This window comes from Camelus bactrianus, chromosome 22 (assembly GCF_048773025.1).
Source record: "Camelus bactrianus isolate YW-2024 breed Bactrian camel chromosome 22, ASM4877302v1, whole genome shotgun sequence".
Classification (NCBI taxonomy): Eukaryota; Metazoa; Chordata; class Mammalia; order Artiodactyla; family Camelidae; genus Camelus; species Camelus bactrianus.
The window spans coordinates 5,938,401-5,966,245 of NC_133560.1; the positions used below are offsets into that span (position 1 = coordinate 5,938,401).

The window sequence follows — 27,845 nt, forward strand, 5'->3', positions numbered from 1 at the left end:
ATATTCTAAATAAAATATTAGCTAAATAAATCTGACAATGTATAAGTAGGAAAAAATACCAGGTTAGATTTATTTTAAAGTGCAAAGTTGAAAATCAGTGTGATTCAACACATCAACAGAATAAAAGTGGGAAGCCATGTTTTTATCTTAATAGATATGGAAAAGGCATTTGCTGAAATTCAACACCCACTCCTGATTTTAAAAGAACTTTTAGCAAACTAGAGAAAGAAGAGCACTTCCTTATCTAATAGTGAGTATTTTCAAAACTTCAGCAAACATTATGCTTAATGATGAAATATTTAAAACTTTTCCCTAAGGTTGGCAATCAAGATACCTCCTTGACTTCTCCATCAACATTTTATTGGTATTCTTAGCCATGTGATAAGACAAGAAAAAGAAACAAAAGGTGTAAGGATTGGAAAGGAAGAAATAAAACTATTTACAAACAGCATAGTAGTACATGTAGAAAATCCAAGATTCTGCACATCAGCTCTTAAAATGAGTGAGTAAATTTAGCAGGGTCAACTGTATTTCTATATGCCAATAATAAACAATTAAAAATGAAATTTTCAAAATGATACCATTTACAAAAGCATCGAACATACATCAAGTAATAAGGAATAAATCTAAAAGAATATGTGTAAGAGCTCTGCACAGAAAACTATCAAGCATTATTGAGAGAAATTAAAGGTGACCTAAATAAATGGACATGCTAAGTTGACAGGTTTTTAAGACTGGATAGTATAAAGATGTTAATTTTCCCCAAACTGACCTATATATTCACTGCAGTTTCAGTCAGATCCCTGGAGGGTTGTGTGTGTGTGTGTGTGTGTGTGTGTGTGTGTGTTAGAGAGAGAGAAACTTGAGAAGCCGCCTGTAAAATTTGCGTGGCAATGAAATGGACCAAAAATAACAAGGCAGTCCTGAAGAATGATAAAGTGGAAGGATTTTACGGAACTGGATATTAAGGGTTTTTATAAATGTACAGTGATTAAGACTGTGAGGGGTTGATGTAGGGATGGACAAATAGCTTAACAGAACAGAATATGGTCCCCAAAACAACTATGCATTTTTGGACACTTGATTCATACGAAGGTAGCTCTGTGTAGTAGTGGGGATAAGGATGGGCTTTCCAATAAATGGTGCTGGGTCACCTGCAAATCTGTAGAGAGAGAAACGAATCTTGATTCCTACTTCACACCATTCTCAAAGGTGAATCTGAAGTAGAGCATAGACCTAAATGTGAAAGGCAAAACAATCTTCAAAACCTTGGGATACGCAGTTCCTTAAACAGGACTCAGCTCTAACCGTAAGATAAAAGATAGGTAAATTGGTCCACACTAAAACTGAGAAACTCTGTTTATCAGAATACGCTTTTTTGGAAGAAGATAACTTGTAATACTTGTAACAATGTAATAACTCACACACATTACTTACGTAAAGTCCTAAGAAGTAATCCTGACAGAGGACTCATACTCAGGACGAAGGAGGGGAAGACTGACAGCCTGACAGAAAAATGAGCGAAAGAAATAAGTGCACATTTCAAGATGAGCAAGACGTACAGATAGCCCAAAAGCTCGAGGAAAAGTGCTCACCCTCTTCAGTCATCAGGGGAATGTAAATTAAAACCACAGGGAAATACCATTATGTACCCACCAGAAGTGAAAAAATGAACGAGTCAGAAAACACCAAGTGTGAGTGTAGATACAGGACAACTGGAATTCTCATCTACTTGGGGGGAAAGATTGGAAAGCCGCCGGTGTCTGCTCGGACTGCCAGGACTCGCGTGCCCGGAGCCAGCCACCCGCCCTGGTGCAGCCCAAAAGAGCCGTGTGTTCATGTTTACAAAGGAGAGGCGCAAGGCTGTTCCGAATAGCAGTGTTCACAGTGGCTCCCAGATGGAGACAACAACGCAAATGTCCATCAGCAGAAGGTTAGACAAAGTGCGGGGCAGTCACACGACAAGAGTATCAGGCAGCCGGGAAGACAGACAAACCGCTGCCATGTCCAGGGACACGGATAAGTATCCCAACATAGCCTTGTCCAAGAGGGTCCAGACGCAAACGAACATACGCTCTTTTCTGTTCACTTTTATTTTCTGTTTCTGTTTATGTAAAACATGAAACAGAAAATAAAAAGTCTGAAAAGGTCTGGATTGTGGTTTTCTTTGGAGAAGAGAGGACCTAATGATTGACATCAGCAGAGGTCTGTGTAGGGTGCTGGTGGGTGCTGGTCCTTTTTTTTTTTTAGGTTTCTTTTTTTTTTTCCTTGAAGTGTAGTCAGTTAGAGTATGTCCATTTCTGGTGCACAGCATAATGTCCCAGTCATGCATATACACACATATGTTCATTTTCATGTTCTGTTTCATTAAAGGTTATTACAAGATATTAAATATAGTTCCCTGTGCTGTACAGAGGAAATTTGATCTTTATCTATTTCTATATATGATGGCTAACATTTGCAAATCTCAAACTCCCGAATGTATCCCTTCCCACCCGCTTTCCCCCAGTACCTGTAAGGTTGTTTACTGTGTCTGCGAGCCTTTCTGCTTTGTAGATGAGAGGGTCTAGTTCTGGATCCAGTGACTTCATGGGTGTGTTCTCTCTGTGGGGATTCACTGAGTTATATGCTTATGACTTGTGCACATCTATATATACGTTATACCTCAATTAAGACGTTACTTAATAACATTATGTAAACAATAACAAACATAATGACCTGTTAATGAGTAGATAGGGTGTGTTTCCAGGTGTTGAAAAATATGCTGTGCTTTCTGCTTCTTTTTTTTTAATTTAGCTGCTTATGTGTTCCTCTCTTGATATTGTATTTTTCTCAAGTAAACTGGATAACAGCTGAGTAGATTACTGACTAAATTCTGACCCACTTTTTATTACCAAAGATTTGGTGTCAGCTGATCTGTTACTAACACAAAAAGTTAGGTCATTTCCATCTCTGGTGGCTTTAGTTCTTCCTGCAGAAAAGGAAACCTCTTCATCTTTTGCTGGGTGTCTTTTGTTTCTTTGTTTCTATTTTTAAGTCTTTAACCCTTTAGCCCTGTTGGATTATGCAGCTTCCTCTGGGGCTAAGTAATACTCGGCTGCCTGAGCTCAAACATCCCACCTCTTACTTGGGACCATTCTTGGAGGGCTGCTTTGTGCAGACAGCAAGCATCTTTGAATTCATCTGAGTTTTTTAAATGCAGATATTTTTAATATAGGAAAGTTAAAAAAGAAAATAGAAGTGGTCCTATTACTCACAGTAGTGCATGAAATACTTTCATTTGATACTTGTCTATACTCTTTGTAACAGCCTTCCTCTCCTCCCTGCCCATCATACCACTTGAAAAATAGGACAAAGTTGAAAAACTTATAATACTTGATTTCAAGACTTATAAAGCTATAGTAATCAAGACAGTGTTGTATTAATGTAAAGTAGACAAACAAATTGGAACAAAATAGTGCCCCAAGAAGACCATACACATTGATCAATAGGTTTTCAACCAAAGTACAAAGGCAGTTCAGTCGGAAAAGGATAATCTTTTAAACAAATGATGCTGGAACAATTGAATATCCAAAAGCAAAAAACTGAACTTCAACCTTTATTTCCCACCATATACAAAAACGTACTTGAAGTGGATCATCTAAATGTAAGAGCTAAAAATATAAAACTTCTGCCCAAACACACAGGAGAAAATTGTAATGACCTTGGATTTGGCAAAGATTTTTTTGTATTCTGACACAAAAAGTACAAACTATAAAAGGGAAAAAAATCAATAAATTGGATTTTAATAAAATTTAAAACTTCTGCTTTTCAAAGGGCATTGGAAAGCCACAGACCAGAAGAAAATATTTGCAAAGCATATGTCTGACAAAGGACTTGTTTCTAGAATATATATATATTTTTAAATGCTTACAACTCAGTAATAGGAAGACAATTAAATTTTTTTACCAGGCAAAAGGTTTGAACAAAATGCTTCACAAAAGAAGATATACAATTGGCCAATAAGCACATGAAAATATGCCAAATATTAGGGAGATGCAGACTAAACCTGCAGTGAGCTACTACTGCACGCCTGCGAGAGTGGCTGAAATGCAGAAGGTGACCATCTGAATGTCGATGAGGCTGCTGAGCACCTGGAGCTCTCCTGTGCTGCTGGTGGGGCGCCCAGTGGTACAACCATTGAGAAAAGCAACCGTGCACCTGCCCAGTCATTCCACCCCTAGGTATCTCCCCGAGAGGAAGGACGGCACGTGTCCACACTCAGACTTGTACACGTGTTCACAGCAGCTTTATTTGAAAGCGCCAGTAAATTACACTATGCTTCCACTTAAATAAAATTTTAGAAAGATGCAAACAAATCCGTGATTTATGTGGAGATGGGAGTAGGGCTGGAGAAGAGGAGGAGTTCTCAGAGGCACCAGGAAACTCTGGGGGGTGATGAAGGTGTTCACTGTCTTGATTCTGGTGATGGCTTCAGGGGTGCACACACGTGTCAAAATGCATCCAATTGTTCACTTTAAACGTGCATTTTGGTGTATCACATACACTTCAATAAGGCTATAAAAACAAACAGTTATCCAGAAAAGGAAGGGCCAGAGTGAATGTGGCTTGGCTCTGAATAGTCCAAAGAGTCAAATAATGTAAACATCAGATTTTTTAATCAAAATATAGTTATATTGGGGCAATGGAAAGTATGTGTGGATGGCAGAGGGGAGGATGGGGAGGAAATCCTCATTTTCCATAGTAGGGGTGCAGGAGATAAAATCTAAGACAAAGAAGTAGGAAGGACTGATACAAAGTGGCCGCCTGCGAGAAAGGGGCTGGAGATGACAGATCTTGACTTGTGTAGAATTAACCGTGCGGAGGTATAACTTTAAAACAAATAGAAACTTTTTAATGCATTATCAGAGCCCCCAGGTCGCAACCCCAAGTCTGCGCAGCTGAGGAAGGGGCTCTGTGCCCAGCCCCAGCCTCCCCCCAAACAGGTGCTCAGACAGGCAGTTTGGGAGCTCGCCACGTGATCATGTGTCCCAAGGCGGAAGTCTTCACACGTGTGAGAGGAGTCTTTCTCAGAGCACCAGGCAGCCTTTACTTGGAGATCCCCAGCGGCTAATCTCAGGGACCCCAACACTGGGACTTACATGTTTGTGTGCACTGAGGGACGCCTGCGTTCTTTCAGCCATGAGAGTCCAAAATAGAGATATTTGAGAAAACATGATGCTTTGACGATAATCCACGTTCTTTTCCTCAAGCCACGTGGGGAGTACAGCCTGACGACCTATTAAGCCTGTGTTTCGTGTTCCCTTTCCAGGCGGTCACTTCTTTCATCGGAACTCTCTGTCCCCTCGGAGCCTGGTGTACGAAAGTGAATTCTCCACGATCGAGCCTTCTTTGGACATGTATGATGAGAACAAAACCTGATTTTTTTCAAACGGGCTGTTGGGGGTCACCTCTTTTGTGATTTGATTTATGATCACCTTTCTTATTTTGTATTCTTCTGTCAGCGTCCATTTTGGAAGAATGGCAGTGCTTTCCAAGCACAGGCTGGGGCTCAGGGTTAAACTGCAAAGTTCCCCCCCGGTGAGGCTTTGAGGACAGCATTATTGCCCAGGTGGCCTCATGGCACCGAAAACCTACCCGAAGCTGGCCACTGAACGTGGGCCCCGACAAGCTTGGCTGTTTTCGGAGAAGAGGCGGGGCTCAGGGGTTACTGTTGCACTGCGAATGTGTCTGTGAATAATCACCTGCTATTCCGTGTCGGGGTGACGCTGGGGTTTTTTAAATACCTTTTGTGCTCCCCACCTATGATGCATCCTAAAGTCTGCAGGTGCCGCTTCTTACTGATGTGGGGCACAAGTTGCTGCTCCCTGGCCTGCTCTATGTTTTTCTGTCACTTATTCTACTTCTGGTTAATGGGCCTCTTTCTAAAGGTTCCTAAGAGAAAGCCTTGTCTTTTGTCCCTGTCTGAGACTGACCACCCAGGGCACGGTGGAGCTGCAGGCTGTGTGGGATGGGCATCATTCATATTGTCATTTCCAGCCTCCCCCAGAGAGCGTGAGTAAGGTGACAAGGGCTTATGTGGCCGCTGAAACACTGAAGGCCCTCCCTGACCCCGAGGCCAGTGGACTTGCCTTCTTGGCAACCACTGAGGTGTGTGGGATGGTGGTGCTGGGGAGGCCAGCCGGGCGGTCTTCCCCAGGCACAGTGGTCCCAGGGTGGCAGACAGTGGGTGTCAAAGTCAGAACATTCTGAGTACTTTCTTGAGGAAATCAAACCACCTTCTTGCTGTTAGACCCCAGATAAACACCCTCTTCAGCCCTCCCTGGTCCAGCCCAGGCCTCTCCTGCCAGCCTCGGCGTCGCACGGAGCAGGCACGCGAGCTTACAGGAAAGGACGCGGTGGCCAGCGTGGGGGAACTTGGGACACGTGTGCTCCTCCCGCATGCCTGGGATGACCTCAAGCTAACATCACAAGAAATTTGTACCTTAAGAGTCATCCCAACACAGAACCACAATAAGCAAATTTGTAAAACACATTACGCATCCTTTCTGCTCAAGGACACACCATCTCTCATCGACACGAGCCATGTGAAGATGTGAGTGTAAATCCCCAGCCCCTCGGATGAGACTGGAAGCGTCGGTTCCGTGTGCCCGGAGTTAGATCCGGCAGCAAACCGCATGGACTCGCCCTGGTTATGCTTACTGACTCTGAGGGACAGAAGTTTCCAGTGAACACTTGCCATTTCTCCGTGTGCGGCTGGTTTCTCTCTATCAGTGTCTCCTCTTGTGATGTGTTGCCAAGATGCCTGAGGCCCTGTTGTGCCCGGAACAAACCCCCTCAGAGAGCCAGAGTGTGACATTGCCTTGGAGTGACCAGCAGCATTTTATTTCTAATCATTTGAGGCTGAAACAGTGCAGATTTTTAAGGTCTTAGCAGCTTTTTCTTTTTACCTTTAACCAAGGGCTTTAATTTGTTTTTTCCTCTTTATAGTCTTTGTACTATAAAAATATTTTTGATAAACAGTTCCAAGCAAGCACTGTTGAGAAAGACAGGTTTGCCCCACTGGCTTTACAGCAGGAGAATATGTCTCAAGGAGATGCCACGGGTTCCAGACACGCACCTGCGTTTATATTTGGTTTGGCTCATCGGACAGAGAAGAGGGCTCAGTTCTGACCACGTTGTCCACACCGTGACCTTGTTTTCCTGAACCAGAACTCAGATCTCAGCTGCGTGTTTTCTTCTGGTTTGTACAGTCTTACAAAAGCATGTCCATTAAATTTCACTCCAGATATTTATTCCTCCGCTGAAAAGAAATGAAATTACTTCAGAAGAAATTAAAAATTCAAGCACCTCAAAGTCCACCTATTAATACAATATTTGAATTTCTGGTAAATCTAGGGCACACCCTCAGTGTCAAATGACCAATTTCTTACAGGGGATTTCTCTCAGAATAGTGCTTCAGATCCCAGCTTGACACCCTTTTCCTAAAAATCGGGGCCACTTTTCTGCTCAGCTACAGAATGTCTTGCCTTTGTCAGGAGGGACAGTAACTTCTCCGTGAAGGTCATGTACTCCGGGAGTAATGAGGGTAGCACTTTTCATCCCAAACAGCAAAGCCGTCTCGGCTGGCAGCTGGGCCAAGGAGAAGTTCTCGGCGGAGCCACCCAGGGACCCTGGCAGGGCTGCCTGCCCCGTGAGCTTGGTGAGCACACACTTCTCACCATGGGCAGCCCTGCCTGTGAGAAGCTTGAAGTTCGGGGAGCAGAGGTAACTGGCCACACAGCACAGCTGGGCTACAGAGAGGGCTTCTGCTATGTGTGAGTGCTCTCAGCTGCTGCCAGCCTTACAGCTGCAGTGGTTATTAGCCAGGAAGTGCATGATGACCTCTGAGTGTTTTTTGTGGGGTTTTTTGGTGGGGAAAGGTGGGGAGTACATTTTGAAGAGTGGAAGGGACAGAGGAACGAGCTTCTTACACCACAAACCCTCTGTCCCTCCAGCAGACTGCTCTGAGCTGGGTCCGGCTCCAGCCCCTGCCTCCTGGCATGGCCTCCATCCACCTTGCCTCCAGGCCACGCTCGGTGCAGAACCAACAGACACCACAGGACGTGTGTGGATTGGGGTCTGGAGCAGCCAGAACCATCAGCTAATCAGCTTGGAACTGGATTGTGACAGCTGAAATGCAGGCACTTACGATTTGGCGATTTTGAACTTCCTAAGGGGAGAACTGCCCATGGCCCTCCTGTCCTGTCATCTCAGGGAGGGGGGAGAGGCAACTGGACAGCAGGAGGGTCAGGCTTGGGGGAGTGAGTGGGCAGCACGTCTGTCCAGGGCTGCCTGCCTCTGCCCGCTCAGGGGAGGACAAGCTCCCCCCAGGACGGTCAGAACCACCTGGCAAAGTCGGCGAGTCCGGCTTCTGAGGAAAGGCTTCGTCTCCCTGGCCCTCCTCAGGCCCGGCTCAGAGGTGCGTCACAGGGCACTTCCCTGAACACCAGTTTGAACTGATGCACACAACAGCCCAGCTTCGGAAAGATGCAGACGCAAAGGGTTTAAGCAAAGTAAGATTCCTAAATTTCACTAACCTGGTATTTCCCGTGGGCTTCGTAAGCTCTTCTCGTATTTTTATTACCCTTTACATCTAGTTCTTTCCTTGATCTACATGTTAAGTGAAACTGGTTTCAATGGAAGAAAAATCAAAATGTTATCTGGCTTACAGTTCCCCTTTATTATCCAGGCAGCGGTCCTGCTGCAGGACAACAAGGAGGTGGTGTTAGAGTCAGGTCACCTTGACAGAAGGTTGCTGCTTGTAAATGTCATGAAACAGAAATACTGTGTCTCCAGGAAGTAGCATTTAGAAGGAAAAAGGCAGGGCTAGCAGACCTTTAGTCAGCTCCCACTGTGTGCCACACACACACACAGGCAGTTAAGGTGAATCCAGGGATCATCAGGATTTTGGCTGTTGTGGGAAACTGGCACATTAACAACCAGTTGGGACGTGAGACCAGATGAAACGATGGCGGATGGCGAGGGGCGTTCCCTCGGGCAGGTGGAGGGGCGTGGCGCGGTAGCCCCGCCCACGCGACCCGCGCTTGCTGAGGATGCCACAGCCCCCGCCCCGTGAGGACAGGCCAGGTGGCGCCGAGACCAGCAAGGCTGCGGTTTCACCTCCTGGGCAGGGAGGGCTTTGCCGCAGGGAGGGCCCAAGTCTGTTTTGGAGAGAGAGGGCGCTGGGGTGGGAGTGGGCCGGGGAGGCCCTGCTGTGCCTGGGTGCCGGGGTCTGATTGACAGAGGGAAAGGGGGGAGCCACGAGATTGAAGCAGAAGCCAGGAGCTACCTCGGTAACTGGGTGGGTGTCGGGGAGACACAGGGAAAGAGCCACCGTGGGTCTGGGGGCTGCTGGGGCCTCAGGGGAGGCCTGGAGATGCAGCTCTGGGTCTCAGGCAGTGGTTTGGTGAGGCGAGGGTGGCCAGCGTGTGGCCCCTCTGTGCATCAGAACCCTGGGAAGCTGTGTTTTAAATGTACATGTGGCTTCGACCTGCTGTGACCACTTCGACTCTCCATGTGACCGCAGTCCCTCAGGCACCCCGCATCGCTCCCTCTCCCCCCTCCCCCACACACACTCACTAGAATTAGACTCAGGCCTGGTGTTCCTAAGCTAAGTTCAGATTATGATTGAAGCCAGAATGGGGCTAAAATTGCCCAGTGATCTGAGAACCAGGCTTGGGATAAAGCCCTGGGGACTCTGATATTGAAGGTATGGAAGAGAAGGAGCTATAGACAGAAGCTGATTTAGAAAAGCCACTCAGTGTAAAGGAAGGTGGGGCTTGGTGAATCATTCCAAAGCCCACTGGGAAGAGGAGGAAATGAGTATTGAGTACACACGTTCACACAACGTCCATGGGTGCGGCTAGGATCCCCTCCACAGGACTGGAAAATGCCTTAGACGTTCTAAGTTTCATAACATCAGAGAAAACACAGAACGACGGAGACAGAGGTAAGGTGCGTGTTTGCTTCGTGGAATTGTTCTTTTCTTACTGTCCTACAAAACGGCAGGAAAAGCAAAGCGAGCTGGATCCCATAACTAAGGGAAGAAGGGTTTCCCCCACAGGGGCTGTGTCCCCAACCCGCCGGCCCCTATCACTTCTCTGGGGTTCCGGGTCCCCAGCTCACACCAGCCTCTTAAAGCCTGAGTGAGGGAGGCTGAGTGCGGTCAGGAGCCCCACTGTGGCCCTGGGGCTCCTCTGGGGCTTTGGTCAAGTCAGGAGGTTTGTCTTTCTTCGGGGTGCCCTGAAAGAGCCCAACAAACTAAGCCTTGAAGAAGAGAGCCCCGTGGGTCCCCAGCAGACGTGGGGTGAAGGCAGTCAGAGCTGCGTCCCACCAGCCTCAGTGACCGTGCAGGGGAAGGGATGTCGTCAGTCTCAGCTACTAAAAGGACAACGTGTCTGTCCAGGACTTGACTCATGGTCCCACAGGGCCCTAGGGGACCCTCCAGTCCATGACCCGGGACTCATCTGGGGTTTGGCCTCTGCTCAAGCCATTTTTTTTCTTCACTCCAACTTGGGGAAGAGGGAAGATACAAAAAACAAAAACACCTTGAACTTCATGCAAACTTGAGGATTAAAGTCTCAGAAGGATGCAGTGCTGTTGGGGTCACTCAGACCCCTGTCCCAGCCTCTCCTACTTCCTCCCCTTGAATCTTCCACGTGCATGTTCCACAAAGGACAGAGGTTTAGGGCAACACGGACCCAGGCTGGCAGCCTGAAAGGCAGGACTTCCTCAGACACAGAGCCCTGAGAGACATTGCTGGGAGCCCAGAGGCAGGGGCTGGGGCATGCGTGTGCAAGCCAAGGGTGGCGTCCAGCTCAGCGGGAAGCGCCTTTATAAAGCGCACACACTCTTCTTCTGCGGAAAGCCAAGAGCTGGAGGATGTCACCTGCAGCCTTTCCTCAGCTGCGGCAGACCCTTGATCAGTGGGGACACATCTTTCAGGGTCCCCCACTGTTTAACGCTGGGCGGGAGTGGCTCATTTCTCACCGTCCACTGCAGTCCACGTGGGTGGGCGTGTGTACAGGGAAGGGGCCTTTGGGTCAGCTGGCAGCCTGACTGGCCTTCGTCAGCTCCTTACCCCTCAGCTGATCATCGCCCTCTCTCTCCAGCTCTCTACTGGCAGCTGCTGAGAGTGACAGATGAATGATCTGAGCAATGTTTTACAAATTTAACCCAACACCAAGGGAATTCTAATCTGCTTTTGGAATGATCCTTCATCAGTAATTAAGTCCAAGGATATTTACACTATGTGATATTAAAGGACTTTTATAGTGACTGGGCGCTACTGAGCCAAGATGTTTGTCAAAACAGAAATGGGGAGGGAGGTAGACTCTTACATCCGAGGCCATTTCTTTCCCTTAAGGTGAGTGAGCTGTCCCTAAGCAGAAAGGCTAACTGCCTAGTGCCTACCAGCCTGCTGTGCGGACCAGGTCACTGGGTGTGGCCAGTGCCAGGGTCCCAGCCTCCCAGCCTGAGATGACACATGCCATCCTGGAGAGGAGTGGAGAGGGTACCATGTCCATTCATCCCCTGGCAGCCCAGGCCTGTCTTGCTGACCCACCTGGAGGACGGGCACCCTTGGCCCGTGCTTGAGGCAAGAATCTGGTGTCTTAAGCTGAGCGTGCAAAGCAGGGTCTTCTCCTGAGTGGCAATGGCTCTGGCTAAGGAAACTTGACCATGATCACAGGAACAGGAAAAGACTCCAAGCTAGGAAATGCTGTTTGGACTCTAGGGGACACTGTCACACTGTCACCACCTTATGGAACAGTCTGTTCCTGTACAAGAGAAGGAGATGGTCCGAGCCCCAGGCCACATATGTCACAATTGTTTTTGACCCTCAGTAGCTTTTATATATAAAATATTAAAGTCAACCCCTTTCACATTTGGGTCGTTCAGAGAGCTCCTCTTGCTCTGGGTTCCTGCTAACTATGCACAACATCTCAGAGGACGGCATCCAAAGCTATTTTTCTAACTATAGCACAGGGAATTTGGGGTGGGGGAGGCTTGGGATATACCTAAGTGTGGCAAATAGCTTATCGTCCACCTTGATGGATGGAAGGTTACACAGTGCACTTGACTTTAATTCACTATTGGAGAGCTTGTGCCAGAAAGAATGCACATCAAATCTCCAAGAAGCAGAATTGATCATTAGCTTAATTAGGGGGTTCACAACAGGGGGGGGTCACCTTGTCTAGAACACGGGCACCTGCAATGAACGCGAGCTGATTTCTTGGCCATCAGATCTTAGCCCTTTGAAATGTTCTGGCAGCACAACTCCTAGGCCTATATGGTTGATATAAGCATAGTTAAACCGTGAACCTGTACGGTGTATACCTGTATGCCGATAGTGTATACCTGTATATGTGGGATTTACTAATATAACCATTTCAATAAAAACCTATTGAAAAAGATGCTCTGGTCACGTGGAGTCTTGTTGGTGGTTACTTGTATCAGTGAGGACTTCTTTGGTTGCAAATGACAGAAACCCCAACCAAAACTGGCTTAAGCCAAAGGGAAGTGTAGTGCTCACAGAAGCTAAAATGCCATGCTCACCTCAGTTATGGCATGACGTGGCCCTCAGTCACTGACACCAGGACACATTGCAACTTTGGTCCCTCCAGGTAAACTCCACTCTCAGGCTCAGGGAGATGGTAGGCCCACCAGCTCAGGAGCTGGTCTACTTCCCCATGAGGTAACCCAGACCAGAATGACATCTCCTTGACCCTGATTGGCTTGGTTGGACACACATGGCTGTTTCCATCCACTGTGGTCACAGAGGTAGAATGCACCATCAGCCGAGGCCAGCATGGGCTCCACTTGTGCAGCCCAGGAGTGCATTCAGCTTCACCTGAGAGCTGTAAGGCAGAATCATGATGCTTCCTGGGGAGAAGTAAATGCTGGGGCAAACACAGCAAATGTCCAATACATGTAAGAAAGAGTTGGAACCAAAAAGTTCTGGACATTAAAACTACCTCCACCACTTACTAGGATGAACTTGGCAAATCATTTCACCTGTCTGGATTTCAGTTTTATCTCTATAATAGGGATCTTAAAGTACCTGCCTCATAGGGTAAACATGTGAGGATTAGATTTAAAATAATAAAAGAACTAGGTTTAATATTATATATCTGATAACAGTATAGTATCTGGAATATATAAATAACTCTTACAACTCAACAATAAAAAGACAGCCCAATTTTAAAATGGGAAAAGAATATTAAGAGACATTTCTCCAAAGAAGATATGTAAATAACCATTCAAATGACCATCACATATCTAAAAAGATGCTCAACATCATCATAAGTCACTAGGGAAGTGCAAATCTAAACCACATGCGATACTACTTTATACCTGCTAGGGTGGCTATAGTAAAAAAATGTATTAGACAGTAGCAAGTGTTGACTAGATACAGAGAAACTACAACCCTCACATATTACTGATGGGAATGTGAAATGGTACAGCTGCTTTGGAGAACAGTTTGCAGCTTTACCATGTGGCTCAACAATTCCACTCTTAGGGATCTACCCAAAAGAACTGAAAACACATTCACACAAAAACTTATATACAGATGTTCACAGCAGCACTATCCATAATAGCCCCAAAGGGGAAACAACCCAAATGCCCATCAACTAATGAATGGATAAATAAAATGTGGTATATCCATACAGTGGAATATTATTAAGCCATGAAAAGGACTGAAGTACTGACACCTGCTACAACATGGATGAACCTGGAAAACATTATGGGAAGTGAAAGAAGCAAGTCATGAAAGGCCACACACTGTATGATTTCAGTTATATGAAATGTCCGGATGGGAAAACCTAAAGGGATAGAAATAGACTGGTGGTTGCTGGGGGTGGAGGGGGATGGAGAAGGGGGAGTGACTGCTAATGGCTAAGAGGTTTCTTTATGAAGTGATGAAAATATTCTGGAATTCCGCTGCCACCTCTCAGCCATCTATAAGCCTCCAGGGATGATCTTAAAGTGCCCCATCTGGCCTCCTGCCAGGTTCTGGCAGATTCAGTGCAGCAGGGTGATCCTGCATCCCAGTTAGCCCTGTGCTCTCTCCCTGGTCCCCTCAGGGCTTTGCCTTCCTCCTGGAGCTGGATTTCCTCCTTTGCAGACAGATAGTGTTAATTGTTGCACAACTTTGGGAATACACTAATCACTGAACTATGTATTTTAAAAGGGTGAATTTTATGAAATGTGAATTATATCTTAGACAATAAAGGGGGAAAATGAAATAGGCTTAGCACATCCTAAGTGTTCAATAGCTGTTCTTTTCCTTCTAATAAAGAATAGTTCTCAAAAGGTGGTCTCCAGGTTAGTGACATCACCATCATCTAGGAACTTGTTAGAAGTGCAGATATTCTGAGGTGGGTCCCAGAATCTGTGTTTCAGCAAGCCCTGCAGGTGATTCTGACACACACTCAAGTTTGAGAACCACTGGAATGTGGGAACAAAATAACCCTTTACCTCCCCTCAGGGTGTTTACAGGTACAGTTGACCCTTGAACAACACAAGTCAGGGGCGTCTACCCTCTGCGAGATTGAAAATCTGAGTATAACTTGGTCGGCCCTCTGAGTCTGAAGTTCCTCTTTTCTGCAGTTCTTCATCTGTTGATTCAACAAACCACCGATCATGCGGTACTGTAGCATTTACTGTTGACGAAAATCAGAATATAAGTGGACCAGCACTTTCAAACCCAGGCTGTTAAGGGTCCACTGTGTTTCCAAATTCTTGAGAGTAGATCACTCCCCATAGAGCACAATGACACGTTACCAGTTTAAGCTCCAGAGTTCTTAAAACCAGCCTCTACATCTTGAAAGTTGATTCAAGTCTCAAGCAACATCTCAGAAGACTTTCAATCACTCCGGCTATCGGCCATGAAACCACCAATTTGTACCTACATCTATCGTATTAGATTCTTGAATGCCAGTGACAGAAACCCAATCCAAAATCAGCATAAGCCTCCAGGGATGATTCTAAAGTGCCCCCTTCCCTCTGGCCTCCTGCCGGGTTCTGGCGGCCTCAGTCCAGCAGGGTGATCCTGCATCCCGATTAGCCCTGGACATTCTGGAGTCATGCCTATTGCCCAGACAGAGTAAAGAGCTCCCCTTTCACTCAAGAGTCAGTGTTTGGACTGTGAGGGGTCGACCCCTACAGGTCAGCCTGGGAGAGCAGGGATCCACATTCCCAGCCCCTCTTCCCTACCTGCCCCATCCATGACGGTGCAGACACCTTTGCGGGTCCCAGGTAGGGCGGGTCCTGCCCCCGACCCTAAGGCCACTCAGCCTCCTCTGTGAAGTGAGGGGGCCGTGCGGGTTTCTGAGAACCCTGCCAGCCTCCGGGCTTCCTGACAACCCATCCCGGCCTCCCCGAGGTTGTCTTCATCTTAGGCCCAAGCATCAAAATTATGAGAGTTACCACAATCGACTAAACCTTTTCCAGCCGCCCTTTGCAATGTTAACACGCACTGGGTTGCCCTGCACAATCAGCCAAAAATGCTGCTTTCTTTACATTTTCCCCCCAAACCCTGGACATGTTTTTACAAAACGTCCAGGGCCCTGCTATCTGTAGACTGTGGACTCAGCCATTAAGGCCAGAGGCCTGTGGGCCCGGGACTGGACCGCTCCTCCTAGATGAGGCTGCGGCGCTGGGTCCTGGGGCGAGGAGGGCGAGAGGGAGAGAGGGAGATGGACACTGCCGGGCTGAGCTGGCCTGCGGCCCTTGGCCGCGGCCGGTGAGCGGGGCCTGACCGGGAGGGGAGGGGCGGGGCCGGAGCCGGGGGGCAGGCCGGGGGGCAGGCCGGGGGACAGGCCGGTGGGGGCGGTGGGCGGGCTCGGGCGGGCCGGGGGCCGGAGGTCGGTGGGCGGGTCCGGGCAGGGGAGCGCGCGCCCAGCGAGCCCGCAGCCGGCGTCCGCTGGTCCCAGCGGCCGCCAGGGGGCGCCGCTCGCTCGCCCCGCCCCGCCCACCGGCCCCGCCCGCCCGCTCTGCTCAGCGCGGCGACGGCGGCGGCGGCGGCGGCGGCGGCGGCGGCGCTTCCGCCTGGCGGGCCTCGGCCCGGTGCGCGCGGCCCCACGATGTGGCTGGGCCCGGAGGAGGTGCTGGTGGCCAACGCGCTGTGGGTGACGGAGCGGGCCAACCCCTTCTTCGTGCTGCAGCGGCGCCGGGGCCACGGGAAGGGCGGCGGCCTCACTGGTAAGAGGCGTGCGGCGGCTGGGCGAGGAGGGCGCTCGGGGCGGCGGGGGCCGGTTCGACCCGCCCGGGACGCGCCGGGCCTCGGAGCGGCGCTGCGGACGCGCACGTCAGCGCGCGCGGCGGTGCCCTGGGAGCGCGAGGCCGGGGCCGGGGCCGGGTGGGGAGGCGCGGGGTGACAGCGGGCCGGGGAGCCCAGGACAGACGCGCCCGCGTTCGCAGGCTGTTGGGGAGCCTGCGTTCGGTCAGCCAGGGCGGGAGACGGCTGGCAGCGGCCCCTGCCCGGACTCAGGCCCGAGAGCTTTCTCGTGCTCAGCGGGGGCGTGTGCAGCTTCCCAAAATGAGATTTCACAGCGAAAAGTCCGCGAGATCTCCCAGTCCTCTGCCTCAGTTTCCCCAAGTGCCTCCGAGGGGACAAGTGAAAGAAGCATTTGTTTCCTTTTGCGTCCTTCGTTTCCAGCTCACCCAACAGTTGCCGTTTTAGCAAGATCAGAGTTCCTCCGAGCCGCTGCTGGCCTCAGCCCCCGTCCCTGCACCTTTCCTGCTTCCTGGTGCGTTGGAACTGCAGGCCGAGGCTTAGCCGAATTACCAGTATCTGTGTTCTCGTGAACTAGCCAAGGTGCCCCTTTGCCCGTCTGGGCACCACACAGGACTAGACTGGACAGGCATCTCCTGGAGTGTGTGACATGTGGGATCCAGGGGTGTCCACCGGGCATTCCCTTCACAGGTGTTGCCCAGGGCCCTTCCAGGACCTACCCCAGGCACTGGCCGAGCAGAGCTGGGTCAGTCTTAGGGCCAGACCAGTGCCTGTGCTCCTACACTGGCCCGTTGTTGCCATTTAGAACCTTAGGCCCAGAGTTGCCCGGTCTTCCAATTATCAAGAGAATTTTCTGTGACATGTCCTAATTTTAAACATTAGCAGCTAATGCAGTCCTACCAGATGCAGACGGAGGCTTCCCCTGGGAGACCACCAGCCTCTCCTGACGTGTAAGAGGCTGTGCGGTTCCCAGGAAGACTGTTCCCTTCAGTGCCTCTGGCTCCCTCCCTCTAGAATCGCAGGAGCCAGTGCTGGATCTGCCTCCTCAGCTAGGCTGTTGAGTGGGGGTCAGACGGCAGCCCCTCTGGAGAGAATGGCTAGTGGTCAGCCTGGGAAGCTACTCCAAGCCAGTGTAGGAACGCGAGGCATGGGCACCCGGTACCTTTGGTGGCACCAGCATCCGTTGTGTCAGAACACAGGTGCCAACTTAGATTTTTCATTGAAGAGTCTGAGTGTGATGAGATGGCCTGCCTATGAAAAAGCTTTCAGGTCTTGCAACATGGATATGCCAACAATATAGGAATTAGAATAAAATTTCTGAGACCGGAAGAGAAATCTCAACACGGACAGTAAAAAGAAGTTTATTCCAAACACTGATAAGGCTTGAATGTGCCCCTTTAACTGCAATTTAGAGGACATTTTAGAACATGTCAGTACCAGTGGGAGATTACAGGTTCCTGACTTGAATGTATGTGAAGAGTACCTTCTTTTGCAATTAGTAATTTTATTTATTAAAAACTAGAGGGGGAAAATTAGATTAAAAACGGAATATGAAAGAAAAGTGTTAAGGCCAAGCAATAAAATTGATAGGAATTATTCTGATATCAACAGGAAAATGGAAACAAAATATTTTCAGGTCATACCAAAAGCAGCACTTCATTAAAAGAAAAAAATAAGTTTCAAATAGGAACAATGAGCAGGCTTTCCTGTAGCTTGATAATTCAGTTAATGAAGAGGAGTGACTCAAACAGTGGTAAAAGGTAAACATTTCCTCCAGTTCGTTGGGGACATAGTGATACTGACAAGGATGTATGTGATGAGAAGGAAAATATGAAATGTCATAAGGTGCTTCAGTTCAGAAATGGAAAAAAAAACTGGATCAGTGTTTTCCTAAATTGGACAGTTATAAAAATTTGCATGCCCTTTTCAGTTGACCTTTGAGGCTACATTATCTGTCTGTTGTTGATGTGGGAAACCATGTTACAAAATCATCATCTTAATGAAAATACCGTCAGAGTACACGGCCAAACAGGCCCAAAATGTCAGAGAACACGTATCTTAAGAGATGAGTTTGGCAGCTAATAAAATACATTGTGTTATTTTTCTGGATTTTTGTGATATTTGTGGTAATGTCGTTTGTTTTCCACTTGTAACTGTTGTACTTTCTCATCCTAAAGAAATGCTGGTTTTCAAACTTGATGTTGCATTTTTCTTGGAGAGGGCCTTCGGGATTGTGTATGTTCTGGGCCCCGTAAAACCTGCATCTGTCCCTGCCTGCGAGTGCTACTGAGTCAGGAGCAGAAGCAGAAGCTTCTAGGAAGAAGTGGGAGGGGATTTTTCAGGAGGGACCAGACACCAACTAAAGGCCTTTAAGGAAAAAGAAGTAATTTAATGGGCCAGGGTGATGCAAGCTATTTCGCCCTCTGGGCGAGGGCGCTGAAGGCACTGCCCCGGCCAGGCGCAGCCCTCGGTGCAGCCCCCCTCACCACCCCCCTCTCTGTCCTGTTGCCAGGTCTTCTCGTGGGCACCCTGGATGTGGTGCTGGACTCCAGCGCCCGGGCGGCCCCTTACCGCATCCTGCACCAGGCCCAGGACTCCCAGGTCTACTGGACAGTGGCGTGTGGTAGGTGCCCTGAGTCACAGGGGCTGTCGGACGGGGCCCGCCCCAGGAAGGGAAGGGACACAGCCTGCACCCCTGGGCCGGGCTGGACATGGCCTCCCGAGAACCTGACGCGGCCCCTCATCCGCATCACAGCCCAGGCCGGGCTGCAGCCGAGGAAGGCAGCTCAGCTGGGCGCAGTGCAGGGCTGGCGGAGGTGGGCCCCACACAGCCCTGCGCCTCTCTGAGGGCTTGGCCTCGGGCCCTGTCCACATGCTCCTGCTAACCTTTTCTCAAGATGGACGATCTACCAGTATTCATGGACGACATATTTTTGAATTTACCTACTCGCTGAAAGTGATCTGTAAACCCCCAGATCAACACTTGTGGTGCTTTGGGGGTCATTCATGGACGTTTGTGGGAATGCGCAGGTGCAGAGCTGTGAAAATTTTGAGTCACAGACACACAGATTCCCGGCTGAGGCATCTTCCTGCCTCCTTGTTTCAGCTCTCAAACCACAAACAAGCTTCTTTGAGAGGTCTGAGTGCCATGGTTTTCACTGTTGTGTTTTTTATTGGCAACTCTGCTGTTTACAATGGCCCCAAGCATAATGCTGAAGTGCTGTGGGGTGCTTTTAAGCTGGAGAAGCTGTGATGTGTCTTATGGAGGAAACATGGGTAAGAGGAGCTTCCTTCAGGCGTGGGTTACAGTGCTGCTGGCCATGAGTTCGGTGCCAGGGTGTTAAAATCAAACCACCAAAAGGAAAAAGAAAGGAACACATATTAATTAAGTAAGGTGCCTTTAAACAGAAGGACACACAAGACAGAGTGGTGCACCGATGGGCTGACAAAAACGCTGGGATCAGGGGCTCACAGGAACTCAGCCCTGCATTCCCCCCGGGAACAGTGCTGCCGGGTTCGGTGTTGGGAGACTTTGCGGAACATCACCACCGTGAATGCCGAGAATCAGCTGTAGTTGTCCCCCTAGGAGGGCACCCCCCTCACCACTACCCCCAGGAGTCCAGGGGAAGTTGCCTTTCAGGGGCACCAACCTGGCTGGGTCCCCAGGGTAAAGCAGCAGTCGCGGCCGGCACTCGGACAGCACTCCCTGTGTGCCAGACACGTGAACCTCCCATAAACTCCAAAAGGTTGGAACTTCAGTTTTCCCTATTTTGAAGATGAGTAAGCCCAGAGAGGTTAAGTAACCTGCCCAAAGTCACACAGAACTGCAGGCCAGACCCAGAGCGCCCATTCATGTCCACTGTACTGAATACATCTCTGTGTAGAAGCCACAGGGTCACTGTCCCTCAGGATAATGGCTTTCCTTGGAGACTTGAGAAGAGGTAATGATTCCCCAGACCCACATGCCTACCTCTCTCGCCCCATGGGACTTGCCATGTCTCCACTGGCACCTTCACACTGGGCTTGCTGGCTCTCCCACTAGACCAGCCACCCCCTGAGGGCGTGGGTGAGCTCTGCAGCTTGGGAGCCTGGACAAACATTACGGTTTGGTCACTTCCCAACTTGGTGACCTTGGGCAACTTACTTAAGCTCTCTGTGCCTCAGCTTCATCCTATAAAATGAAAATAGCGTTGCCTCTAAGGTGCTCTAAGAATCAAATAAAATACTCCATGAAGAGTTCTGGAAAACAGAAATAGCACTTAATAATTTAATTAGCTGTTCTATTTTTTATTCCCTGTACCTACCATAGAGATGGCGTAGTTTAAGTGTTTACTTAGTACAAAATGAAGATTGAGTTGCTTTTAACTAATAATTTTTAAAGTGAATATAAGAAAATACTTACAATTAGAGGACAGACAGGTCCACACAGGTATAGTGGACAAGATCCCTCTGTTTCAGGCTGCCAGGAACATGGGGGTAAGAGGAAATGATACAGTGGAGTTGCATCACATGCAAATTCAACTTCCGGATCCAAATGTGACTTCTTGGCATAAAGAGCAGGAGAGGGAGAAGAAAATCTCTTCCCTACCAACTAGACCGTGGCCTCCGTACACCAGAGAAAAGAGGCCGTAATAGATATGCAAAGAAAATGAAAAAACATTTATGGATGATTTAGCAACTTCCAGGGGTAATTTATGATCATCTGTTATGATTATCACTGTGTAGTTGTATGATTCCAGGTCTAATCATGTTCACATGGGCCCCCTCACATAGGCCCAGAAGGGAGGGTCTTTCCATGGAATTGCTTGTTAGGATGGTGAGCTGCTTGGGTAAATGTAAAGAAACCTACAGATCAACCCTAACTGAGACCGGCTGGACCGTGACATGTGACAGAGCAGTGAGCAGGTGCCTGGGCTGGAGGAGATGACCGGACGACTCGCCTGGCCAGGGCAGAGTCAGCGTCTTCAGCTGGTAGGAGAGTTGTAGCCAAGTAGGGAAGGTTAGGGTGCCCAGGGATCAGGCGCCCAGCAAAAATTGTCTGTGGTCCATAGCTGGGCTGGCCTTGTGTCTCTGCTAAGGCTCCCTCCTTGCTGAGTGTGTGGGCCCTCCCATGGTCGCAAAACTGCCTGGCCATCTGGGTGCTGCAGCCCACAGACTGCCCATCGCAAGGCGTTGAGGCAGGCAGAGCCTTCACTCCTTCCCCTTCTTATTCTTGTGTTAATTCAGTCGGAGTTCTTAAGCGCAAATCGCATGCCAGACACTTGAAAAGCCCCCAGAAGTGGGCTCCCGGAGTGGCGGGGGGCCCAGGCCACGCAGGGCCTTCCTCCTCCCTTCACTTCTCCTCCCGGGGCTCCTTTTCCCAATTTCTTGGCGGAGGCAGAGGTGAATAACTGCCCCACTCTTGGGAGTGGCATCGGGCTGCCTCTCTGAGTTTTTCGACTTCCACTGGGCATACAGTGTCCTCAAGGGCCCCTCCCTGAGAAGGACAGTGACCCCGCAGACACTGGGGGCCAGCCGGAAGCGGAAGGGATCAGATAGGGGTTCCTGGAGAAGACGGGGTCAGGGCTGGGATGTGAACCCGGATGAGGAGGAGGATGAGGAGGAGGAGCACCGCAGGCGAAGGCCTGGGTGGGGCATCTGGCCTCAGAGAGGGAGGGAGGGAGCCTCTGGCCTGCGCAGTAGAGGACCAGCCAGCCAGGGGCCTGCAGTCCTGCAGGAAGCTCGGGTGCTGTCTGTGGACGCCTGAGTTCACCGGAGAGCTGCAGTCACTTACGTTAGGTCTGTGTCTGGCTTACCACCTATATTTGGAAGATCACATTAAGTCCTTTTGTCTCAAGAAGAAATAAGCAAGCAAACCTGCAGGTGTGTAGACTGTTTCTGGGAGGACGCGTAGGAGACCAGGGGCCCCTCTTACTCTTGGCATTGGAGGGAAACTGAGGCTTTGTTTTCCCTCGTGCCTCTGTGATTTCATCTGAGCTTTTTAATTTTTTATTTTACCAGGACCACTTACGACTTTTGTTACATATATACGTATACATATACATATACATAAATTAAGAAGTAAAGGATAAGCAGTTCAAAGATTGTAGTCACTTTGGTAAAACAAATCAGGTCATGAGTTTATGTTGAAGGCCTGGTGGTTTTATGATTTTCCTTTTCTTTGCTCCACCCAACTTGCCCTAGGTTCTTCCCGCAAAGAGATCACGAAGCACTGGGAATGGCTGGAAAATAACTTACTCCAGACACTGTCCATCTTTGACAATGAGGAAGATATCACCACCTTCGTCAAGGGCAAGATACACGTAAGGTTCACTTTCCGCTGCTGGTTCTCACTCCCTTCTGCCAGCAGCGTTCCCCTGTGTCATCTCCTGTAACCTTCAAGTAACGGGGTGTAGGTCTTTCCCCCCTTAAACAGAGGTGGAAGCAGTGTCTGATCCCGTTGTCCTGGTACTGAAAAGGGCAGCTGGACTCATTGCCCACATATAGGTCCACCTCCTGGCCAGCCACTGGAGTCTGGCTAAGCTTAGTGGGGACTTTCCAGTTCCTGCAAAGGGCCTTAGGGCAAAGGGGCAGATACACACCTCTGACGGCCGGTTCCTTGGCTAACAGGGGAAGTGGGAAGTGATAGGGGAGTTGGGGGTATATTTCTACTGTAAAACTCACATTTACTTCAAACTGCACAGACTCTTTGACCCAGCAGTTCCATCCCTTGGAATTTGCCCTGCAGTGTATGTGTATGTGAAGAATGACGTATGTGTCAGGATGTTCCCTGCAGCAGTGTCAGCAGAAAGACTGGAAGCGGTGCCTCCCAGGCCCGCCCTGAGAGGGGAAGCAGCTGTCCTCTCCTCTGCAGAAGGCGAATGGTCATACTTGCCTGCATAGCATTTATTCAGTACTTTCTGTATGAGTATAGTGCTGAGCACTTTATATTCAGGGGATTTTGGTAAACTTAATGGAATATTTTACAGCAATCAAAGTAATTATGAAGATTATAGCAGTGTGTAAAAATGGCGTGAGGGCTGTTTCATCTTTAGGGAATAATTGACATTATAATGAGCGTCTGTATGAGTGCATGTGTGTGTCTTTTTCTTTCTGTTGGATTATTGCCTTAGGCTAGATTGCTCAGAGTGCTCTTACTGGGTCAAAGTTTTATTGTGCAGACTTGCTTTGGACAAGCCCTTGTGACTTCTTTATGCCAGCACCTCCTAGACCCGGGCAGATGGCACCAAGAGCTCCTCAGCAGTCCCCTGTGCACCCTAGGGCTCAGGGGGGCCCTGTGTTGCCTTTCTAGCTCCAGGAAAACAGGCAAAGAGAGTAGAGGCAAGTCTTCACTCTCCTAACGAGCCAGCTGGAGTAACTAGTAACTGCAGCAGCGATGTTGCGGAATGTTTCCCTTATGCCAGGCCCAAACGGGCTAATCAGCAAGACAGAACAAAGTTCTAGGGGAGTCAAAGGAAAAATGAAAATTAGAAAATATTGAGAACTGAACGTTTTATGGAAATAACACTGTGTATCAGAATCTGTGGGCTAGAGGCTGCCAGGAGGCTGAGGAGAAGCAGTGGTCTGGACCACGACACTGCCTTGAATTACCTTAGTTTATTGAGTCATTGGTCTCCTGGAAAATCTGCCTGTACATTTTGAGCCAAGTGCACTAAGAACCTGTTTTACCCCAGGAGGGTTGGGGCTGGCTCTGTGGCCCAGGGTGATGTCTCTGGGCACCCTGAGCCCAGTGCAGATGCTTGCAAGACACAGCATAGATACGCCCTGAGCTGGGTGGGCCCTGCGGCTGGCTTGTGAGTTGGGGCAAGAGTTGGGGGCCTTCTGGTATGGGAGGGAGGAGGAGTGCCAAATAGAGAATTTCCTCCAAGACGTTGTCATGAGGAAAGCACTTCACAGCACAGTGCAACAGCAAGATCCCATTTGGCTAAACAGAGGGAAAGAGAAGACCATGTGTATCTTTTGAAAGATGCGTCAGTGCCTGCGTGTCTGGGAGGAAAGCAAGGTGGCTACAACTGCAGGGGAGATGGAGGTTCCCTTCTCGCTGAACTGAGAACTCACTGAACACTTTTCTACTATTTGCATTTTTTTTTTACCATATTATACTTTTCAGATTTGTACATTAAAATGTTTCTTTAAAAGCCCCTGCTCCTAGCCAGTGGTGGTAACAGCTCAGGGAGTTGGGGAACCTGCCTGGCACCTGTCCGACCATGTGCACCAGCCAGAGCAGGCGTCAGGGCCTACCTGCTCATGGCCCTTGGGCCAGCGTGCAAGCACCCTGGGTTGCACTGCCTGAGTTCCCTGGGGCTGTGGGAAGGAACCCTGGGGCCTACTGGGAACCAGTCCCCTTGTCCTCCCACAGGGAATCATTGCGGAAGAGAACAAGAACCTGCAGCCGCAGGGAGACGAGGACCCTGGGAAATTCAAGGAGGCGGAGCTGAAGATGCGGAAGCAGTTCGGGATGCCCGAGGGGGAGAAGCTGGTCAACTACTACTCCTGCAGCTACTGGAAGGGCCGCGTGCCCCGGCAGGGCTGGCTCTACCTCACCGTCAACCACCTGTGCTTCTACTCCTTCCTGCTGGGCAAGGAGGGTGAGTGCGGGGGTCTGGGACGCCCCCGTGCTCCCCCAGCCCCACCTCCTCGGTCCCTTCATCCACAGCTCCTCTGCCTCACCTCCAGAAAGTGTGGCCTCCTCAGACTGCCGGAGTTCCTGAGGGCTCTCCCTCTGCGGCCCCTGGACATTCTGTACCCCCACCCCCACCAGAGGGTCTCCCCATAACCCAGTGGCCCACCACTGGAGTACCCAGACTTGAACCAGGAGCACCTGGCTCTCCGGGGCTCCTATCCCGTCTCCATCAACCAGCATGGTCCTTCACATGGGGACTTTCTGCACAGGGCCTCCCCTCCTTCAAGTCACGTATGCCAGGGCACATGGTATCCCTGGGTGGCTCCAGATTACATGGTGCCTTGGACGTGGACCCCTGTAGCCAAATGCTGCAGGCCCCTCTGCAAGGGAAGCCCTGGCCTCTGGACACAAGGCAGACGCCCAGCCACTGCCTCTGCTACCACGTCTCCCCCGGAAGGAGCCCCCAGGACTTTAGTTGTTCTCAGTGTTGCCTTTCCTGGGCCCAGCGAGGCTGCCTCCCTGCCAGGCACGTCACAGCCTCCCCTGCCTTCCTCCTGCCCTTGCATCTTGTTGGGCAGGATCCGGCGCCCTCTCTGTGCTGATCAAGCCATGTTGCAACTTTTGTTCCCCTATCAGTGTGCTTCTACTCAGTGGGGCTTCTCAGGTCCAGGGTCTCAGCTGGCTCACTTCTGCTCTGTTCATGTCATCCTTCAGCTGTTGGGTGGGCAAGCGTTCACCCAGGAGATTCTCAGGGCTAGGCATTGGGTTGGCCCAGGGCGGTGTGGTCCCTCCTTGTGGGGCTCGTGTCGCAGTACCACCAGGCTCAGGCAGGGGGGCAGGCTGTGAATACTGCGTGGCTCCCCCCCGTTGGGTTCCGGGTACAGATGTGAGTCAGAAGCCTGTCCCGCCCAGCCCTCCAGCTGGTTAGACCTGGTGGTGTGTCTCTCCCCTCTGGTGTCCAGTGAGCCTGGTGGTGCAGTGGGTGGACGTCACTCGGCTGGAGAAGAACGCCACGCTCCTCTTCCCTGAGAGCATCCGCGTGGACACCCGGGACCAGGAGCTCTTCTTCTCCATGTTCCTCAACATCGGCGAGACGTTCAAGCTCATGGAGCAACTAGCCAACCTGGCCATGCGGCAGCTGCTGGACAGCGAGGGCTTCCTGGAGGACAAGGCGCCGCCCAGGCCCCCCCAGCCACACAGGAACATCTCGGCTCTGAAGCGGTGTGTTGTGCCTCCCCTGCCCCCAGCAGGGACCCGCCCTCCTCACACTTCCCAGGCTACCCTCGAGGGAAGAGGACTGGTAAAGGGTGGTCTCTGATAGTGGGGGGAGGGTCCCGAGAGATTCACAGAGGTGTTGTCCTAAAAACCCTACCGCTGATGTGGAGGGAGTTCTTACGTGACTTCTCGCAGCCCTGTGCTGGGAAGGTGCCTGCTGGCTCCTTGGTCTTAGACAGGAGCTGAGGCACAGAGAGGTAGAGTGACTTGCCCCGGACCCCCGTGCCTTAGCCGTAAGCCAGGGAGCGGGGCCATCAGAAGGCTTCACTGAGTACTTGCACAGAGTGCGCTGCCGCCATCCCACCATGACTGACAGCTCTTCCTGGGACCCCTCGGCCCTGGCCCCAGGCCCCCGGAGACTGCCCTGCGCAGGCCTGACTGTGGGAGCTGGTGGACAGAGCAGTGAATCGCTGGGGTCAGCCCCCCTGGAGCTGTTCTGTTTGCACTCCTCTGTTTGAGCTTCGTGGAAAACCGCGAGGCTGGTCAGGAGCTCAGAGGTGCCCTGAGCCCCGGGGTCCCATGGTCAGATTCACACCCATGTGCTCAGAGACTGTGCCCTAAGTCTAGACTCTTGGGTGCACCTTCAGAACCAGAATGCCATCCAAAGATGTCACTCTCCTGATGCGAGTGACGGGGGCTCTCAGAACCTTCCAGAAAGAAAATCAGCAGGGCTGGGACTTGACCGACTCTGGCGCCGTCCATCAAGGTGTGCCCGCAGGCCAGCTCAGGCCCTCGGTGGCCCCCAAGGGCTGGGCAGAGTTTATGAGCACAGGGTGTCCACAGGGGCCCAGAGCAGGCTGCCCGGCCCGCACCCCATGCAGCCATCTGACGGGCGAGCGTGTGTTTCTGTTAAGCAACCGCCCCCTGTGTTTTAGTCTTAACTCCACACCTGCCTGTCGGGAGGCCCTTGTCTGGGTTTCTGGGTGGGGCTGGGTCTTCCTGGTGAGAAGCAGCAGGGCGGGTGTGGGCACCCTCTGGGCACTGCCCACCCTCAGTACCAGGTGGGTGACATGTCACACTCGGTCAGCCTCCTGCAGCTGTAGTGTCCCTTGGGTGTGCTGCTGACTGGCTACACCTCCATGCGGCACGTGGGTGTCCACACTTCACTAGTTGGCCGTTTAATATGCATGTTTTATTGAAGTCTGAGCTCCCCGGGCACGACTTGCTCACAGGAGGTCCTCCAAGAGCCTGAACCAATGTGGAAACTGAGGGCATGGGGCCCCCTCGTGGGTGTGCTGGCCCCAACTCTTGTCGCCTTTCCTCCCACCCCCACGTTGGTTTCCCCAGAGACTTGGACGCTCGAGCCAAGAACGAGTGCTACTGCGCCACGTTCCGGCTGCCCAGGGACGAGCGCCTGGACGGCCACACGGGCTGCACCCTGTGGACCCCCTTCAACAAGCTGCACATCCCCGGCCAGATGTTCATCTCCAGCAACTACATCTGCTTCGCCAGCAAGGAGGAGGACGCCTGCCACCTCATCATACCCCTGCGTGAGGTGATCCCTAGGCCTGCGTCGGCTCTGCCCTGACTTGCAGGGCACCTGGCGAGGTCCCCAGCCCGCGCAGCCCCCTGGGGTTTGGTGACGGGCATACGGAGGGCACATGCCGGGTCAGCACCTCCCCAGGCACCCATCCTGTACGAAGCCCCACCAGGAGTGGGGTGCACTGG

General features: G+C 50.6%; 1 protein-coding gene and 1 long non-coding RNA gene across 5 annotated transcripts in view; one reads left to right on the plus strand and one right to left on the minus strand.

The window, feature by feature from the left end:
* The first annotated feature begins 16,035 nt into the window (after nt 1–16,035).
* The window catches only part of TBC1D9B (TBC1 domain family member 9B), a 43,441-nt gene continuing 31,631 nt past the window's right edge, over nt 16,036–27,845 (plus strand). For all 4 annotated transcript variants that reach the window (XM_074350117.1, XM_074350118.1, XM_074350119.1 and 1 more), the window contains exons 1-6: nt 16,036–16,245; nt 18,792–18,902; nt 22,463–22,581; nt 24,639–24,867; nt 25,865–26,123; nt 27,465–27,672. In XM_074350117.1, the coding sequence (XP_074206218.1) occupies nt 16,128–16,245; nt 18,792–18,902; nt 22,463–22,581; nt 24,639–24,867; nt 25,865–26,123; nt 27,465–27,672 (1,044 nt within the window). In that variant the 5' untranslated portion in view covers nt 16,036–16,127. The remainder of the gene's footprint in view (nt 16,246–18,791; nt 18,903–22,462; nt 22,582–24,638; nt 24,868–25,864; nt 26,124–27,464; nt 27,673–27,845) is intronic.
* On the minus strand, nt 19,454–20,752 carry LOC123614378 (uncharacterized). The gene is made up of 3 exons (XR_006721725.2): nt 20,682–20,752; nt 19,930–20,044; nt 19,454–19,590 (listed from the first exon to the last, which is right to left on the minus strand). It is a non-coding gene; the product is annotated as an uncharacterized LOC123614378 (long non-coding RNA).